The sequence below is a fragment of the Rhinopithecus roxellana genome, chromosome 15 (genome assembly GCF_007565055.1).
Source record: "Rhinopithecus roxellana isolate Shanxi Qingling chromosome 15, ASM756505v1, whole genome shotgun sequence".
In the NCBI taxonomy this organism is placed as follows: domain Eukaryota; kingdom Metazoa; phylum Chordata; class Mammalia; order Primates; family Cercopithecidae; genus Rhinopithecus; species Rhinopithecus roxellana.
In genome coordinates, this window is record NC_044563.1 from 27,633,307 (window position 1) to 27,653,547 (window position 20,241).

At 35.9% G+C, this 20,241-nt stretch overlaps 1 protein-coding gene across 2 annotated transcripts in view; it reads right to left on the reverse strand.

Annotated features, from left to right (window-relative positions):
- Window positions 1–801: 801 nt before the first annotated feature.
- LGR4 (leucine rich repeat containing G protein-coupled receptor 4) overlaps window positions 802–20,241 on the reverse strand; it is a 108,346-nt gene continuing 88,906 nt past the window's right edge. Inside the window, exons 6-18 of one of the 2 annotated variants that reach the window (XM_030918432.1) lie at window positions 19,265–19,336; window positions 17,107–17,175; window positions 15,805–15,876; window positions 15,550–15,621; window positions 15,184–15,252; window positions 13,596–13,667; window positions 12,065–12,130; window positions 11,221–11,292; window positions 8,854–8,925; window positions 8,434–8,559; window positions 7,160–7,275; window positions 6,492–6,575; window positions 802–3,986 (exon numbers count right to left, since the gene is read on the reverse strand). In XM_030918432.1, coding sequence (XP_030774292.1) covers window positions 2,710–3,986; window positions 6,492–6,575; window positions 7,160–7,275; window positions 8,434–8,559; window positions 8,854–8,925; window positions 11,221–11,292; window positions 12,065–12,130; window positions 13,596–13,667; window positions 15,184–15,252; window positions 15,550–15,621; window positions 15,805–15,876; window positions 17,107–17,175; window positions 19,265–19,336 — 2,239 coding nt within the window. In that variant the 3' untranslated portion in view covers window positions 802–2,709. The remainder of the gene's footprint in view (window positions 3,987–6,491; window positions 6,576–7,159; window positions 7,276–8,433; window positions 8,560–8,853; window positions 8,926–11,220; window positions 11,293–12,064; window positions 12,131–13,595; window positions 13,668–15,183; window positions 15,253–15,549; window positions 15,622–15,804; window positions 15,877–17,106; window positions 17,176–19,264; window positions 19,337–20,241) is intronic. The other variant, XM_030918433.1, reaches the window with a different exon arrangement.

Sequence of the window (20,241 nt, forward strand, 5' to 3'; positions counted from 1 at the left end):
TGTGTATAAGAGGGACTTTTGCTTAAATAATTACATCACCAGTTAGCCCTGTGGCAATATATTATGCAACTTTAAAAATTTATCCGTAGACATTAGTATTTACAGATGAAACAATATGATGTCTTAAATTTGCTTCAAAATAATGCAAGGGGCAGAGGGATTGGAGGGGGTCAGTGAATAGGATGAAGATGAAACAAGGTTCACTATGTGCTGCAGATAATTGTCAAAGCAGTGACAGGTATGGGGTGAAGGGTGGGGAGGTGAGGTAATTATACTACTCTACTTTTTGTTATGGAAATTTCAAGCATATATGAAGTTTAAAACAAACACACACACACAAAATTATGTCCCAAATGAAGAGGCACTGGGTTCTGGTTTGGGGTCTAATTTGCTGTGACTCAGGGACTCACTTAAATTTCATTAAGCCTTTTGTTTTCTCATCTGTAAAATGAGGACTTAGTGATTGTAAATACTGAAGTATTTCTAAGCATCTGGGCAACCGACTACATTTAATATCATACAGACTTTTTAATCATTTGCTTTTTAGATAAAGATTGAATCAATGGTTTTTCTGAAATTTCATAATCTGTTTTCCATGAGTATAGTTCAGACATAGGATAAAAGCCTTTTTCCAAATTTCAGCAAAATGTTCTTATATATTTACAAATAAATATCAAAATGGTGTTTTCTAATGGTTACTTCCAACATTTCTTCTAATACTGTCCACTTAGAAATACTTAATTTGCTTACTTTAAAACTAAATTCATTAGTATACCTAGTTTTAAATTAAGGCAAAATAGATTGCTTTCTAAAAACTTTAATAATTCAAAACACTGAGTACAATACTGTATTTCATACCATACAGCACAAAGATTAAAACATTTTATATATGTTATTCTAGTTTTTAAATGAATAAAATGAAAAATTTTCAATAACTTGAATTTTGGAAAAAACCTTTTAATTAGGAGTTTCTTACCAAGTTATGATTTAATATTTATCAGATGTGTAAATATACAAACATGATAGCAATTTTTAAAACTTGTAAATAGTTGGCCTTACAAAATTACAACACACTGTAAATAAATCCTTCCCACATTTTATACAAACTACATGATTTTGATATACAAAGATTCTGTTTTTATTACACTGACAATGTACAACAAAGACTATTTACAATGCAAAAAGTATATAAACCACAATTTAACAGTCTGCTACTGGCAGCCACTATAGTTTAGGAGGTAGCTTTAATTAAACGAAATGAACAGAAGCCACATTTCCCAACTTGTGTTCTAAAAATAATTTACATAAGATAAAAATTCATTATATGCACAGTATGTACAGTTTAATTATTAAACTGCAATCTAGCTGGATTTTTTTAGTATATTCAGAATAACTAACATGGCAGTGGGTTTGCTACTGATTTAGCACACTGTTCAAAAAACATATTGAACAATTATAACTTTAAGACTCCACACAGTAATAGATCTAAAGCCCATAGATGGGAATCAAGTAAAATTTTTAATTTTTAAAGACACAGGACTAAGCTTTATTCCTTCTTCTTCTATTTTTTTTAATAACACATGATCTCGTTTAACCAGAGTTCAACCTCTGAGCTATTGAATAGGCTCTTTTGTAAAAAATAGTATGGGGAAGATGTATAGAAGTTTCCACTTAATAGCACAGGTTCAAGATAATCCAGCTCACTAAGAAATAAACATAAGTACTTTGTGTCGTAATTACTCCCCGTTTCTTCTAATTAAATGCAAGTATTGACCACAGTTTACTTTCTATATAATCTAAACTATTACTAGGTGACATACCAACAAATTGGAAAATATCAGGAGAGCCAATGATATTAGGAAGTATTCATTAATAAGAATGTTCCATGGAGCCACCAAATCCCTCAGATACTATTAAACCCCCACATTAGTTAGTGGTTTAGCCAAATCGACTAAACCCACACAGCAATGAGTCTTTTACTTTTTTCCTAGTAGTGTCATCGCAAAACACTTAAGAAAAAATTACTGATTGGACCAAAGCAATGTATAATGACTGAAAACAAATGTCCAGCTTTTTTTTTAACCTAACAGCTGTTAATATTGTTTTAAAAACATCTTCAGGTCTTAGATTTATAAATCGTTTAAACAGAATGTATGATTCTCTTCTGTCAAGGATGGCAACTGAAAACATAATAATGTAAAACCTATGTATACTCTCACAGCTCTAGCTGGGACAGTCCCTTTCTTGGCCCTGCAGTAAGTTGTCCTGAGATTAATGATGAAACATTAGGTAAAATTAGCAAGATATTTTCTTCAGTCATAGAAAATCACATTTTAAAATATATTTTTTAAACTATTAACAGCTATTCTTTATCTTGTGCTTAATTCACAAATAGGTATACATTTGCTTCTTATGGATCAGAAAAACCTAACATTATATTGCTATACTACACCTAAGATCCTTTTCTAGTCATGCATTTGTTTCAAACAGACCATACATTGCTTGGACATTGCATTTTTCACCAATTTATAATTTAGGCACCTGTTCTTTGAAAATGACTGGTTTGAGAAATAAACTGCCACCTCTCCTTCTTCTAAGTGACACCAGGCAGTGATTATAGAAGTGCTTCCCAGATGAAAGATCAGAATAGGGTTCACTCTATAAACACTGATTTTGGTTGACAGGGGAAACGGTTACACACATAGTAGTTCAGTCTTTAACTCTTGGTAGATTGTAAGCATAGCGCACCAAAGGGAATCCTCTACTCTGGTAGAAGCAGGCTCGTCCACAGGCCTGCACCTGGTCAGAACTGTCTGAGACAAAGGAATCTTCTTCATCTGCGTAATCAGAGTGGGCCGACTGTGTGCCACAGTCAGACCAATAGCCCTCCGGTCTTTGGCAAGAAGCCACTGCCAATGCAGGACAGCTGTGTGATTTTATCAAGTGTTTGCATGATACTGGCTTTGTTAAAAGAAACGATTCGCAGCAGTCGCAAACAGTCAGGTTACCCTGCAAATGTGAGTACATGCCACAGTCGTAGTAGAAATCCTGTTCCAGACAACCACCTTGGCTACTGATGGAAACTGAAACTGATCCACTTTTCTTGGTAACACGTCGCTTCAGTAACTTCCAGTCTTCTTTAAACTTTGGGTTGAAGAAAACATACAGGACTGGATTCAGACAAGCAGGCAATGGAAAAAATATCAGAGTAACAGACTTCATTATTTCGGGGCTGATAGAGATTGCAGTGATCAATGGTGCAAATGAAAAAAATGCCACAGGGCAGAAAAAGATGCAATTGGTGAAGATTAGCCAAGCAACATGCTTAATCATGCTAGATTGTGAGTTTTCTGAGAGGTCCTCTTTTTCCAAGTTGCAGTATAGCTTAGTGTAGATAATGGCCATTAATAAAAATGCTAGTGAGTTTAACAGCACTAAGGTTACAGTGAATCCTAATGATGGCGTTTCACCTGTAGGAAATGGCAAACAAAGGGGTGATGCAGAATATTCCCCTCTGTGGAAAAGGGGAAAACAGCCTGCTACTGTAGCACCTAGGAAAGCCAAAAGGGCAGCAACCCGGAACTGTTTGAGATGATTGCTCTTCCCATTTTTCATTACATCTTTTGCAGATAAGCTTCTTTCGAAAGTTGCTAGCATTAATAAAAATATGGCACTTTCTGAGGAGAAAACTGCAAGAAACCCAGCTACTTTGCAGCCACTGCCAGTTTCCCACCAAATGCCAAATTCAGCGAATCTGCCCCAGGACACAGCATCAAGAAAAGTTAGGATGCCAGTATAGATTCCCATGAATAAGTTAGACACAGAAATCAAGCCTATAAACAATTTGGACGAAGGCAGTGATGCACAAGATGCAAATGTTGTTAAAATAACAAGTAGGTTGAAAAATAATGCAACCAAGAAAATGAACCACACAGTAAGACGAATCATCCAGCTTCCCAGTAAATATTCACACGGCTTAAAAGCACCTAAAACAAAACACAGAGAGAGAGAGAGAGAAATAAAAGATAACTTAGAAAACAATTTAGAAAATGATATGGCTTGATAGAAAAACTAATGATATAGACTAATTAAATCTGCTCTCTACTTGACCAAAACTGAACTGATTACTACTTCTAAGATAGTCTGGTCATGGACCAGGCTATTTTTAAAATACACTGACTTTAATTTCTTTTATTAAATATTTGATAAGGCTATAAATATTTCTTTTATATTAAATATTTGATAAACAGTGATATTCAGGTGAAATTTTTCATTTTTTCTTGCATCTAAGCTAATTTACATAGCACAATGTCTAGGGCATAAGAGGTCTTTGATAAACTGAGGGTCTGGAATGAGATGGTTCATAACTTGCTACTCTTACCTTAAGAAAGCAACTTAAAATTGTATAAATTTTAACCTGTATTAATTTTCTCACTTGTGAATAGTAATGCCTGTTTCATACACTTGTGCAGCTTAAGTAAAATTATACACATAAGGAACTAAGCAGGATGCTGGATATACAGTTAGATTTCAATAAACATTAGCTCCCTTTTCTTCTTCCTTTCTAGCCCCAATATACTTTACAATCATGTATGTATATGGATGTATCCACACATATTTTTTACACATTTTCTTATGGCTTTCAAAAGCAACCTGATGAAGCAGGTTAAGATAGTATAATTATCCCCATTTTTCATCCAGAGAAACTGATATTTCAAATCATTTGACTGGCCTGACAAAGGCCATTCAGTAAGATAATATAGCTAGGACTACACCTCGGTGAATGTTAACTCTTCATACAAAGCTATGTACAATAAAATCCTACATAATACAAACTAGCACTGCAAGAACTCATTCAGTGGCTGAACTGTATGTTTCAGTGGCTGAACTGTATGTTCCAGTAACTGACTTTCACATGTTAGTTATGACACGAATTACAACTGTTTTACTGAAAAATTAGAAAAGAGAAACAAGATTTTGACTATGAAACACAAGAAAACTATGTATTACAATTGTCTAAAAAACATGTTTTATGAACTGTCATGAAAATGATATATCCAATAAAATAGTTTAAATTGTTAGGATATTCACAGACCTCAAAAGCCAGTTCTGTACCATTTATCTGACTTCCAAATAATGTAAGAAACTCATTTTAATTTCGTTTTTACTAACCCTTCAGGAAGTGCTAAGAGAAAGCTCGTTATCATCTTTATCTCTGTTATCTAAACTCATCCTTCATGGAAGGAGGGATAGCTCATCTATCTGAGAGAACAGGAGACCTTTTGAGAACACTTTTATGGGTGAGAAAGGTTACTTCTCCAAAAAAGCCTGGGAAGCAGCCTCCACCCAATCCCTGTCTTTGGAAGCCTGCTGCCTCCTCTGGTGCTAACAGAAGGATCCCAGTTCTCCTCCACTTCCTGCTTCTGCAGCAAGCACATCGTGTCTGGGTGTTACTACAACTGAGTAGGGGGAGGCAGGCCTGCATTTCATTCCCATGGCAGCCCAAGGAGATGAGCTCAGACCAGCTTTCCTCCTGGCCAATCTCCAAGTTTAGATTCGGGGTGGAAGAAATGGAAATGCCTCACGTTCAAGTCCAGCCTCCCCTTTAATAAACCTGTTCCCTTCTCATTGGATCATCAGTTCTTTATGTACATTCTCTGGCACATGAACTCCAGGGAGACAAGTAAGCAAGCTGCACCCCAACCTTTAAAAATTAATATAGACACTAACACACAATAAAATAAATTATATAAACTTAGATGATTCTTGCCAATCGCATTCACTTATCTGGTAAACTTAGAGCTTATTCTCTGCAGAAGAAAGTATTCATAAAATACATACGTAGCCCTTTAAGAAGCTCACGATTCAGCAGCAATCACTAGTGAATCCATAATACTTATAATTCTGAGTCATAAAATTAATGTCCAGATGATCCTATGATATTATACTAACAAAGGAATCTATTTTGTAGCACACAATTTAACTAAAATATTTAAGCCTCCCTTTTACAGTAAAATTATAAATATATCTTCTCTAGTAGATTAGGCAGACTATGACAATCATGACCAAATATGTGGGGTCAGTTTTATAACTTTCCTAAAACTACAAAGTTCAATTAAGTAAATGAGGGGAAATAAGGAAAGGCAAGGCTACATTAAGCACACACATACAATCTTCACAGACTACTAACTTACAGAATTAGTCCCAGAGTTAAAGGAGCATTAAGAAAGTGCCTCTGAAATTCTAATGTGTATAACCCTCACCTGGGGGAGCTTGTTAACATACAGATTCTGATTCAGTAGGCCCAGGCCTGAGATTCTGCAAAAGATTCCTAAGCTGCTGGTTGGTACACAAGCACAAATCAGAAGGCTTCACGGGATCCTCTAGTACCATCCCTATTACAGAAATTACATCTATACCCAGGATATTTAGATATATTTGCCTAATGTTTGTTTAACATGAGTAACTGCGAAGAAAAAGGCTGGGCATACCTGTTGAAGGTGTACAATGGATAATTATTTGACTATGTTCTTCATTTTCAACAGTGCTTGTGACATTTGCTGCATCAGCAGTACCTAAACATATAACACAAAGCATGTTTAATTAAAACCTTACGCAACTCAAAAGAACCATATTTTCCTGTGATTTTCTCTGTATATAAGTGTGAGTTCTCCTTATAGAAGGTTCAGTAACATATTGAAGATGCTGGTAGCATAGTGAATGCCATTGTTTTTTTGGTTTTGGTTTTTCTTAGAGACAAGGTCTTGCTCTGTTGCTCAGTCTGGAATGCAGTAGCACAATCACAGCTCACTGCAACCTTGAACTTCTGGGCTCCGCTCAAGGGATTCTCCAACCTCAGCCTCCCAAATAGTGGGAAATACAGGCACATGCCACTACACTCAGCTAGTTTTAAAATTTTTTATAGAGACAGAGTCTCGCTTTATTGCCCAGGCTGGTCTCAAACTCTTAGGCTCAAATGACCCTCCCGCCTTGGCCTCCCTAAATGCTGAAATTACAGGCATGAGCCATCACGCCTGGCCAGAGAATGCCATTTTTCTCACAGATTTCCTATTGATCATTCACAAAGGGATTATAATTAACAGAAACTTTAATCAATGCCTTAAAGGAGTGTTCTGTTTTTTAAAACTCATGCACTTGCCTTTTTCCTGTGCCACATTGTGGTCCTGGAGGCTGTTATCTTCTGTGTTTAAATTTGCAGAAGAGTCACAACCCCAAAATGCACAGCACTGATAAGCATATGGTACTGATAAAGACCTGGAAAAAAAAAATTGTAAAATCTACACTGAATAGCAACTCCACTGATACAGTTTTGTTTTGTAAAAGTATTTTAAACTTCGAGAATTCCAGCCTAGGAGTCAGAAAGATCTGTCATGTGCTTTAGGCTGGTCATTCATCCTCTCTGGGCTTCAGTTTCCTTATCTGTGAAGACAGCTCTGATATCAGATGACACGGAGACTTTCTCCCTTTCTGTAAGATCTCACTTAACAGTTGGATGTAAATCAAACTGTTTAAAATTTAACAGCAGTACTGCAATTTAAAGTAATATCTTATGAATCCTTTTATAAATGTATTAACTATGCTCATTTTATCATATGAAACTGATAGTTTCACTTAAAATTAATGCCCCAGGTCATTCGTGAATTTATACCATTAAATACATTTACTTTGTTTAAACAAATGTAATGAAAATATTTATTTTCTTCTGCAACAATAATATTCTCTCTCTTTTCTTAGAGACAGGGTCTTACTCTTGTCACCCATGCTATAGTGTAATGGTGTAATCACAGCTCAGTGAAGCCCAGAACTCCCAGGCTCACGTGATCCTCCCATTTCAGCCCCCTGAGTAGCTGGGACTACAGGCACGTGCCACCACATGCAGCTAATTTTTGTACTTTTTGTAGAGACAGGGTCTCAGCATGTTGCCCAGACTGGTCTTGAACTCCTGGTGTCAAGTGATCCACCCACCTTGGCCTTCCCCAAAGTGCTGGGATTACAGTGTGAGCCACCATGCTCGGCCTCATAACAATATTCTCCCTCTATTATATTTAATGTAGTCCCCCATAACTCTAAAATCTTCATGAAGTATTACAGCATTGTATTAGTTTTCTGCAGGCTCATATTTACATGGTTCCTGCCATCTTATTGCTAATGAAAAGTCCACTGTATTAAAAAACCATTCTAATAGCTCTATTATCTCTTTGAGGCCATCAAGGGCTCCAGTTCACGTTCTTAAAAACTATAGAATAATGTTCACGTTCTATTTTTTACCAAAGTTGCAAAGATTGAGGTAGAAAATACCCTTAAATTACAGCCTATCAGAAAATCTGAGAACCACAACAAAAAACCAGGACACTCTATAATTTTGGAGCCTACCATAACTTCAACAAAAAAGAAAAATAAACAAAAACACACCTGAGGTTAACAAAGTCTTTCGCTGCTAAGGCTTCTTTCAGCTTGAAGTTGCCCACAAGTTTCAGCTGATTTAGCCCATTCAGGCCTTCCGTAGGAAAGGAAGTTAATTCATTGAAACTTACATCTCTAAAATATGAATGAGACTTCAAGTTAATGCCCAAGATAGAAATCACATGAAAACATTTGTACATGTATTAACATCATAAATATTAGATCCCTAAGATGAAGTTCAAGTGGGGGCGCTAAAATGATAGTTCTAGCATGTACCTTGCCATTTGAGATTTTACTATAAATACAGCTTACCATTTATACAAGGGAATAACTAAACAGAAAAACATTTTGATGTGACAATGTTAAAACAGATGTTTCTACAGCACTAGTTACTACTTTCATGAAATTATTGCATAATCATCTACTTACAGGTTAGTTATTGGCCCAAGTGTGGCAAAAGCTTTACTGTGAATTTCATGTATCAGGTTTCTACTCAGATCTCTGCAATTATAAGAATAACATTTTAATCTTTCAAATAAACACTCAAAATGCCACTTACTTAGACTATACTTTAGAATTAGAGGCAGTAACACAATATTGCTGATAAGATAACAAAGATCTTCAATCTCGCCCAGCAATATTTTTTTCATGTTTATGTTGAATGCCTCTCCTTCACAACAATCTTTTTCTTGGAATATGTTCCATACGGCAGTAATTCTAGCTGGCGTCTGTTTCAAAACAGTTGTGAATTTTCCCACTTTATCATTCTGATACCAATTCAAAAATATAAATGATATGATATAACCTTTGGTACTGTTAACTCAGTGAGGAAAAGCCCAGTTTCTGAAAAAGCTGAAAATAAAAACAGACTTCATATTATTTGTCTTCTCAAAGGTTATTGATAAGGCCCTGAGAGAAGACAAACAATCAATATGCAAACAAGAGCATTCCAGGAGGGCTGCAGATACCCTTCTTTTCCTAAGCAGGAAATAAACATTGCATCAACAGTAGAGCCAGCTCCGTATTCAGGAACACACCCTGAGAAATTCTGATATTATAGAATTAATAAAACAGAAATAATCTACAAACACACTTACACTGAACCTTAAAGGAAATTTAAACAGTGAATAAATTCATTCCGAGACACATTTCCTAGATAACAAGGAAACTCAACACACTTGGTTCCAAATTACTAAAAGACCAGCTTCTTACTGTCACTTATCAGTGTTCTGGAAGTGATGGCAACTAGGAGCCAGTCTTCTTCCCTATGACTGCCCAGGCTTCCAGAAAGTTAGTCTACGACTTGCGATGATCCAGCAACTCAACTACCAATTAAATATTTTCTAGTAGAGTGGGTGTCATATTTCTTAAAGGGGATATACTAAAAAACCATATTCAATACATGTAATTTCGCTTCACTGTCAATTTTTCAAACTTTTTCTATAATAGAAAAATGTTGTGCTGGGCAAAGTAGCTCACACCTATAATCCAAACAACTTTGGGAGGCCAAGGTGGGTGGATCACTTGAGCCCAGGAGTTTGAGACAAGCCTGGGCAACATAGGGAGACCCCATCTCTACAAAAAAAAAAAAAAAAAAAAAAGAAAGAAAGAAAGAAAGAAAGAAAGGAAAAAAAAAAAAGAAAAAAATTAGCTGACATTGTGGTGTGCACCTGTAGTCCCTCAGCTATTCAGGAGGTTGAGGCAGGAGGATTGCTTGAGCTCAGGAGTTGGAGGCTGCAGTGGGTTGTGATTGTACATACCATTGCATTCTAGCCTGAGTGACAGAGTGAGAGACTCTGTCTCAAAAACAAAGAAAAATGTTCACTAATTTAGTGTACTATGCTTCTGCACTAAAGTTCTAGGAACATAATGAGTGGCAAGGTTTGTCTCAGTCACCTCTATATTCCTAAGTACTTATGAGAGTACCCGGAACAAATATGTAGTCAAATACAAATGATTTTTTAAATAAGTGCTTCTGTGGCTTATGAACTCTATTTGTCATGATAGATACTCCAGTGCAGGGGTCAGCAAACTTCTTCTGTAGAGGGCCAGATAGTAAATATTTTTACCTTTGTGGGTCATATACTCTCTGCTGCAACTAACCAATTCTGCTATAGTGGGGTGAGAGCAGCTTTAGGCAGCACTTTAATAATAAAGACCTGGCAGTGTTCAATTAAACTTAATTGATAAACCAGGAAGCAGACTGGATTTGGTCCACAGGCTGTAGTCAGCCTACCCTTGCCCTAATGAATTGGCAAACCTCACTATTATAACTTGAAAACCAACAAGCTACATCACTTCAGTTATACACATTACACATTTTTCTATTTGCCAATGAACAATTAGCTAAAGTAAAAAATATTGAAAGTAGATTATTTATAAAGTTGCAAGTCTAAAAATCTTGCAATGCATAAAATAATATTTTAGGAAAAGTCTAAAAATAGTATTTACTGAACACAAATTTTATATATATATATATACATTTTTTTTTTTTTTTTGAGGCGGAGTTTCACTCTTCTTGTCCAGGCTGGAGTGCAATGGCGCAATCTCAGTTCACTGCAACCTCAGGGTTCAAGCGATTCTCCTGCCTCAGCCTCCCAAGTAACTGGGATTACAGGCATTCACCACCACGCCTGGCTAATTTTTTGTATTTAGTAGAGATAGGGTTTCACCATGTTGTTCAGGCTGAAATTAAAATTATATCTTTAAGTATATCTAGTAACATGGAAATCATAACAACATACGAACATAGCTTGGAAAAAACTTATTGTCTTTAATAATCATAGACAAACTTACAGAATCCTTAGAGAGATCAGGCCTTGAAAGGTGCCTTCCTTTATTTGGTAGATCTGATTACGCTGTAAAGAACTAAAGAAAAAAGAAGAAGAAAGAAGATGAAGACAAAGACGAAGAAGAGAGCAGGAGGAGGAGGAAAGAGAAGGGGATAGAGAGAGAAAAAAGTTACGTTCTATTTTGAAAAATAACATTGTAACATTTCTTAGTTGAGTTTTTTGTAAGTTTAAATAACTATTCTTCTGTAACAGTGATCTTGTTGAAAGAGAACTGCCCTTTTCTCATCTATAAAATGAAACAGACTAATTGGTATTTCATTGCGTATTATACTGGGAATTAACTGGTATGCTATCTAAACTCCCCCATCAATCCCACTCAGGCATAAGAGAAGGAAGATGATGCAGGGAGAAAGGGAACAAAAGACAACACAACTATAACAAATACCACAGGAATAAAGTTACAGGACTAAATAGAGTCAAAATGGGAGAATTGATGCCTCCCTATTCCCGTCTCCTGGCCAACTTCCACCAGAACTGTCCAACACAGGACATCATGGGAACTGGCATGCATGTCTGGTTTCCTTCAATAGCTGGACAAGTTTTCGTTTTCTATTTCTTTTAAAAAACACCAACTTCCCCCGCATAGTGTTTCACGGGATGCCTGATAGGTAAGTGCCTAATACATGCTGCTTGCATGAATACATCTGGTTCAATTTGACATGTTATGTATGGGAACATCTGATTACAGGAATTTCTAATTTCTTACTATTAAAGCCATCTATTAAAAATAGGAAATGCTCAACAAACAATATACCACAGCAAAAGGAGTAAGTCAAAGACCAACTCACATTTCTTCCAGAGCATGGCAACCATTAAAACTTGGAAGGTCTCTTATATTGTTGTAAGACAAGTCCCTTAAAACAATGGAAATTAACAAATTAATGCTATGTTATCAGAATATTATATTAAAAGAGTGGTACTCAGAAGCATTGAAAGCAGAGTTAAGATAACTAATAAAGAGATATGCCTGAATAAGAAAAGCAATTATTTTTTCCTAAGACTTGTCAACTTTTCAAATATCTCTGTGATACAATAAGCCTAAGACTGATGAAAATTCAAGAATATATTTTTGAGCATAGACACTATAAAATATGTAAAAATACATTTATATAAAGTATATAACATAAATATATAAAATTAAATATGTAAATATAGAAAAATATAGAAAATATATAGTTTGTTGGTAAAGCTACATTTTTTAAAATTTGTATTTATACAGTTTAAAAATTTGTATTTTTTCAATATTGCTTATCCCACAAATAACTTACATGTTCTTTTATTGAAAAGCTCTAAGAGAAATGGTATGCTTATCAACATTTTAAAAAACATTTATATTACATCAAACACCAGAACTATTTAACTTTCAGTCCCACTGCAGTTTTTCCTCAACAGTGATCATTGTGTTTAAGTTTGATACACCACTACATCACTAAATTATAGTCATGACCCAAATAACAGTTTTGGTCAATGACAGACACCATATACAATGATATGGTCCCATAAGAGTATAATACCATATTTCTGCTTCAACTTTTCTATGTTTAGATATACAAATATTTACCATTGTGTTACAATTACCTACAGTATTCAGTACAGTATTATGCTGTACAAGTTTGTAGGCTAGGAGCAAGAGATTACATATAGCCCAGGTATGTAGAAGAAACCACCAAGGTTTGTGTAAGCATACTCTATGATTTTTCACACAATGACAAAATTGCCCCATGACACATTTCTTAGAATGTATTCCTATTGTTAAGTGGATGTGTGACTTTACTTGCTTAATCAGTCAGTCACTTATCTTGTTACTATCTCCCACCACTGAATACTTATTAACAACTTAATAACTTAATTGTTTATTCTGGTGACATTTTTACATCCTTTATTTACTTTTAGTTTCTAGGTCAGCCTAAAGTTTTTAGAAAGCTACATGCTTTAGGTCATTCCTGATTGAATAAAGATTTAGGCTCTGCTTAGGTTGCAGATGAAAGAGAGGAGAATATGAGGAGATATATCCCTGGACAAACTAGAATAAAGACAAAGAGTCAGGATGAGAAAAAATTAAGAACCTAGCTTGGTTTTACTTTGTTCAAATAAAGTCACAAGTATATGATATATTCATAATCCTAAAACCTAATTCAAATGCATATTACCCACCATGGAGATGACTCAAATATCTGCTCCTTTACAGAAAGGGAACAACTAAGTAGTAATTATACCTCAAAACCACCTTATGGAAAGTAGATCCTTAAAAATAAAACTGAACATGTGTGAATATATAAACAAAAGGTATGAGGGGAATGGAAGAAGGATTCAACTTACAAAGTCCTAAGCATCTTTTGTTCTTGACACAAATTATTAGGTATGCTGCTTATCTTTGTACCTGTCAAAGTCCTGTGGAAAAACATTATTTATGTAATAATTCAACTCAAGAATAGTAAGCAAAATTTATTCCCATATAGAAAAATGATAGAAAAAATGTGCTCACATATTTACATATGGACTAGATTCTATATATACCATGGCCTAATTATTCCATAAAGTTAGACATGCAGGAAGGTGAACTGAACCCCAATTCTGATATCATCTCCACAGTAACTCAAAAACATTTGTGACCTTAGATGCTGATATTGTCCAGATGATGGGCTTGATTCTCCACATGGACCAGGAGGAAAACACTAATCTACAGTCACACAGTCTGATCACAGTTAATTGCAAGTTGTCACCTTCTTACACCCAAGACCTTTGAAACCAACTTTGCATGCTGCCCCCAAACCTTGTTTCTGTCTTTTCTTTCAGTCAACCTGGGTCAGCATTTGAAAATGTTCTCTTATTCCCCTCCCTTCTCTAGTCTATCACCAGTTCCTGTTATTTTTTCCTCTGTTGTGTTTCTAGCATCTAATTCTTTCAGAAAAAGAGTGAAGTGAGGCAGAGAGGGATGGAGGAATCTCAGACAGACCACACTATTTGTCCTGGTACAAATCCAGTGATGGATTAAAGATCTGGAGCTCTCATAATTCAGTGTGTTCATCTGGTCAGGTGGACTATTCCCACGGCTGCCTCACCGTTCTCCCCATCTCTAGTCTCTTTCTCCTTACCCTCCTCACATTACCTGCTCGAATATTCTCAACATCTCCAACTGCCTTAAGAGTCAAGTTTAAACTCCTTACCTCAGTGCTTCCCAAGTTCTTTTTTAAAAAAATCTTGTCACATGTGACCATTGTAACATTTAAATGGCATGCTGCAGTAAGACTCCTGTGGCTAGAGGCCCTAGCTGCCTCAGGCCCCACCTGACTGTCTGGAGGGCTGAGGTCATCAAGATCTTAAGTGCACCTGTAAACTCATGCACAGACCACTCACTGGGAAATTGCCACAACCAAATGTCCAATGTTCAAGGCCTGTCATTTTAAAGTCTAATCACAAACAATTCTCCGATGTCTTCATACCACCCCCATCCTATTATAAACATGCAATTCTAGCTATATTTGCTCATCTATATGCCATCTCTGAGAATACTTTTGGTATTTCCAGTTTTACTAATCCTGCCTTAAATAAAAGACTCAGCTCTGGGAAACCTGACAGTATTCAAACATTCCACCTCCTTCGTGAAGCCTTCTGTGATAATCTACATCGATTGCTCCCACTTCTAAATTCTGAAAGCACGGCTTCTAATTTGGCACTTTGTTGCTGCTTTGTATTTTCTGTGAACTTTTCAGATCTTATCCACATAATCAGCTCTACTCTGTCTAAGCTCACTGACCCCAAACCCAATATATTCTTTTCCATGCATGAAATGTACAAAGGGAAACTGAAGGAATCAACATAAACTGTCACTAACAGATCCTGGCACCCTGCTAGCAGTCCAGTAGTGTTATCTTTATACAAGCCCTCTTCAAAGGGCCACACTTACAGACTTTCCAGGTGGGCGGTTCCTGTAAGATTGGGGAACTGCTGCACCATACTTGCACCACGAATGACTCTTTAAGAAATTGAGAAAGACAAAGTAATTTTAATTTTTTTCATATTTTATCTTTTAAACGGTTTAAAATTACAGTGCAACTATAACTAAAAATAAAACTAGTTTCATCTCTTGAATGTACTTGAAAGTGTGATAATTTGGCCAAGTGTTCACAAAAATAAGAACCATTATAAATTCTGCCCAGGGGAGAAAAAAATTTTAAAGATTCTGTTTTCTGGAGTTCCAGTAACAAATTATTGTTTTCCACTAAAACAACTGTATAAATATCCAGGTTTGTTTTTAAATTCACATACTTACAGGGAATGAAGATCAGATAAATTGTGAAATGCTGAGTTCCCCACATAAGATAGAGGATTATCATACAAATGTCTGTGAAAATACCCAAAAAAAGTAAAATGTTCATATGTTCACAAGCACTCTAATATTAAATCTATGTTCACAATGTACATATATCTAAAAGTCTGAATTTTCATTATTTATCTGGATGTTTGGCATTGTAAAGACATAGCTTCACATAATTATACGTTAAAAGAAACTTTCAAAAATACTTACATAGTTCTTAAGAGTGGGTTACCATCAAATGCTCCATCAGGGATAACAGAAATAGAATTACTATGAAATCCTCTAGAAAGATAGGAGAAAAGTATTTTGAAATGCATTATCCTCTTGTGAAATAAAATCCAAGTATCTACTGTAGTTCAGCATTATATAAAATACAACTGATAATGACTACATGAAAATTTTCAAAAACATAGGAAATCTCAAATTTTAATTTTATCTTATCTTTTTCAGTATCATACCTAATTCTTTTTTAACCCACTGCTTAGCCTGGTATCTATCAGATCCCTCATATGCATTTATCTGTTGCTTCATTATAGAAAAAAGCTTTAGACCATGAGAAACAGGTGTTCTAACCTCCAAATCTCTCTCACTGTAGCCCGTATTTAGTCTCTTGGCAATGCATCTTAGAATGTTAACCATTAACTAGCTCATGACACACAGTCCCTGTTGTGCCATATACAGTCACTATCTCTACCCATGACAAACCCAGCGTCCAAAATGTTCCCTCAGGCTGGGCACAGGGGCTCATGCCTGTAATCCCAGCACTCTGAGGGGATCACTTGAGCCCAGGAGTTTGAGACCAGCCTGGGCAACACGATGAAATCCTATCTCTAGAAAAAATTTAAAAATTAGCTGGGCATGGTGGTGCATGCCTGCAGTCCCAGCTATCCAGGAAGCTAAGGTGGGAGGATCACCTGAGCCTGGGAGGTCAAGGCTGCAGTGAGCTGTGATCACGCCACTGCACCGTGGCACCCCAGCCGAGGCGACAGAGTGAGACCCTGCTCAAAACAAACAAACAAACAAACAAAAAGAAAGAAAGAAGTAAAAACAAAAATGCTCCCTCATTCCTGTGTTTAAATATTTTTATTCTTTCAAGTTCAGTCAAACTCCTTCCCTTTGGTGATGCTTTCTGCAGTAACTCCAAGCTTCAATTAGGTATTCTTCTGGAATGATTTATTTATCCCATTCATTCAGCATTTATTTCTACCTAGAAACAGCTGTCTGTCTTAACATGGTCAGTTTCCCCAGTGAGACTAAGACTAAAAGCTCCTTAAAGGCAGACACTGTATATCAGGCCTTCTTGTTTTACCAGCATCTAACCCTATACAGCAATCTATACTCAAAATTGTCTGTGCCATCGAACACAATCCAATTGTATGATTATTTGTGTGTTTGTGTGCATGTATTACAGCTATATGCAACGGAACAAGATGTGCTAAAATCTCATTGTCGGAACATTAAATGGTGAGTTTCAGGGATATGAAGACATAAAGAGAATGAAGCAATACTTACAGCTCTTTTAGGCTAGGAAGGGCTTTAATGGCCTGAGGAAATTCCCCCAAGCTATTATAATTCAAGTCTCTAGAAAAAAAATGGGTGAAAATATATCAAAATATTAAATAATGGTCATAATTCATAAGGCATTTTGTTACAGATACATATTTTTTAATCACATCCTCTGTATGGTAATCTTTCTTTACCAACCATATCGTCATTCAAAACCAAAACCATGTAGGAGTTTAACTGAATTTACACCTTTTCTTACAATACTGAACAGAGGAAAATCATTCTTCTTCCATGATGTTTTTAGGTCAACAAACTTACAAGTTCAAATAATTTTTGGAATCATGTATTACTGATGCATTAAATGCATAAATCATCTGAATGGTATTTCTCTGAAAATTCATTATAGAAAATAATTCATTGAATATCCATTTGTAAATGACAGCATGAAACTGAGGTTTCCATTTGGAGTTCACAGTGGCTTCCTGAAATTCTGGTATAAGAGCAGCTGACTTCACTCAGTTCCACCATCAGCATGATGACCTGAGATAAGAATAATCAGAAGGAGGCTAGGCACAGTGGCTCACGCCTGTAATCCCAGCACTTTGGGAGGCTGAGGTGGGCAGATCATGAGGTCAAGAGATTGAGACCATCCTGGCCAACATGGTGAAACTCTGCCTCTACTAAAAATACCAAAATTAGCAGGGCATGGTGGCACATGCCTGTAGTCCCAGCTACTCAGGAAGCTGAGACAGGAGAATCTCTTGAACCCGGGAGGCAGAGGTTGCAGTAAGCCGAGATCATGCCACTGCACTGTAGCCTGGTGACAGAGCAAGACTCCGTCTCAAAAAAAAAAGAATAAACAGAAGGACAAGGGTAGATTCACACAACTGTTGTCCTCATATAGGTTATGGATTATTGGGAATTTTATATTAGTTAGGGGACAGGTAAGCCATAGTGATCTGTACTAAAAAAGTCTTAGTTCTGAGAGTGTTTAAAGTTTAATTTCTTTTAACATAAAGAGCACATTGGCATATGATTAGCATGATTGATTTCAGAATGAAAGTAAAATCAAAAAAGCTCAGCTCCTTCGAGACCTATTTTGTTTTCCTTTTCCCTTTTGTAACATAGAAGAAAAAACGGCAAATAAAAATTTAACTGGGAAGAGGTTTAATTTTAACATAATTGAAATGGTGTACACAGCCTAGGATTAGGAAACCTATTCAATCTTTTATTTATAACACTGAAACTCACACACTTAGCAAAGGAGATCTGAGTTTGGAACTATCTTCTACAAGATTTTCAACTTTCATATATCCATTGATGTTTCCTATCCTCTAATTTAGATAGGAAAGTGAATTAATAGAGTCCTAAAAGGTTTTAAGTCTTCTCATTAATTGACAGTTAACCAGAAAATTCAGTCAAATAAAATACTACAAACCCTGAGCATTCCAATCAGGTTTTACTCACCCATGTAATTGAGACCTTCTCTGAATCATTTACTCATCACAACAGCAAATATTACATTATTTTTGAATAAAGGCAATAAAGGCAACTAATACAGGCTAAAAGAACAAAAATAAAGATCCTACTCTCAATTATACACAGCTGCACAATGCCTTTTACTTATATAGTGGTGCAATGTACAGTTGAAACAGTCAGAGGTCTCAAACACTCTAGCTAGTGGAAACAACAACAAAAGTATCACAGCAAAATATAAAATCTTCGTTTGTTACATGCAAAAGCAGATATAGTATTCAAATCCAGTGTTAACAATCAGAAGGCAACTGAGGTCATGGAAGAAAACAAAACTATCCAGAATTCATTTTAGAAATTTCTAACTTCCAAAACTGTCATACATTTAACAAAACCAACATTTCTGGAAAAGTATACATCTTTGTAGATTGAGCTGTTTTGAATGTGTAGATTGAGCTGTTTTGAATGTGTATTCTTTGGGGGAAAATATGCAATTCACCTTTTGCCATTTTTAGCCATGGACTTAGATTAGTATTCATAATTGGGTTATTTGATAGCAAGAATTTAGTCAAGTATCAAAGTGAATAAGGAGCTGAACTCAAGGCCAATGTTTTTTTCTTTTTCTGTAATGAAGTACAAAATTGCACTTTCAATATCACAATGCAGTTGCCCAAAATATGAATATACTTACAAGGTCTCTAGGTTATCTAGTCCATCAAAACAGTGTTGACTCAGGCTTTTAATTTTATTGTTATGAAGATGCCTGTGGAGGAAAAAAAGCATAAAATGACTTTTCAATTTCCCATTGGCAACTATTATCATTGTTTTATATGTCTGAATTGGTGTGTAAAGCAATGATGTAGCTAAACATACCAACAGTTGACCACAGAAAACAAGTGGCATTGGGTAGTTATCTCTTGCTATGTACACTGCACAGACCCACTAAACATAGAATACCCCATGGAAAGAGAAAGTATCTCTAATGGAAATATGGTATGTACATGGAAGATTATTTAATATTTACTCATATCAAAATAAAGTTTTGATTAGCTCTTAATTATATGAAGCAAAATTTGATGAGCTCTCCTACTGAGGACATGAGGGTAACAGTGTGGAGGAAGTGTAGTTTACACCAATGAGATCTCTAACAGATTTTAAAAGAAGTGCTACTTTGTTATGTCTTGGAAGATTAAAAACGCACTGCATCCCATACTCTCTAAACAAGTGGAAAACACGAAATATCCCTGGGACTAACTTCTATGGCCACATTGAAATGATTTCCCTTCTTTTAACATTGAATACTTGCTGGGACACAAGTAAAAGCTGTATGAATGTGTGCTGAATGACCTAATTTATTCTCATGATTACAACTGGTCATTTATCTTAAGGAGATTCAACAATTATCACCAGCTATTAAGTTTTTAAATTCTCCCATTCTGTTTTGTTTTTTGTTTGTTTGTTTGTTTGTTTGTTTGTTTGTTTTGAGACGGAGTCTTGCTCTGTCGCCCAGGCTGGAGTGCAGTGGCCGGATCTCAGCTCACTGCAAGCTCCGCCTCCCGGGTTCATGCCATTCTCCTGCCTCAGCCTCCTGAGTAGCTGGGACTACAGGCGCCCACCACCTCGCCCGGCTAGTTTTTTGTATTTTTAGTAGAGACGAGGTTTCACCGT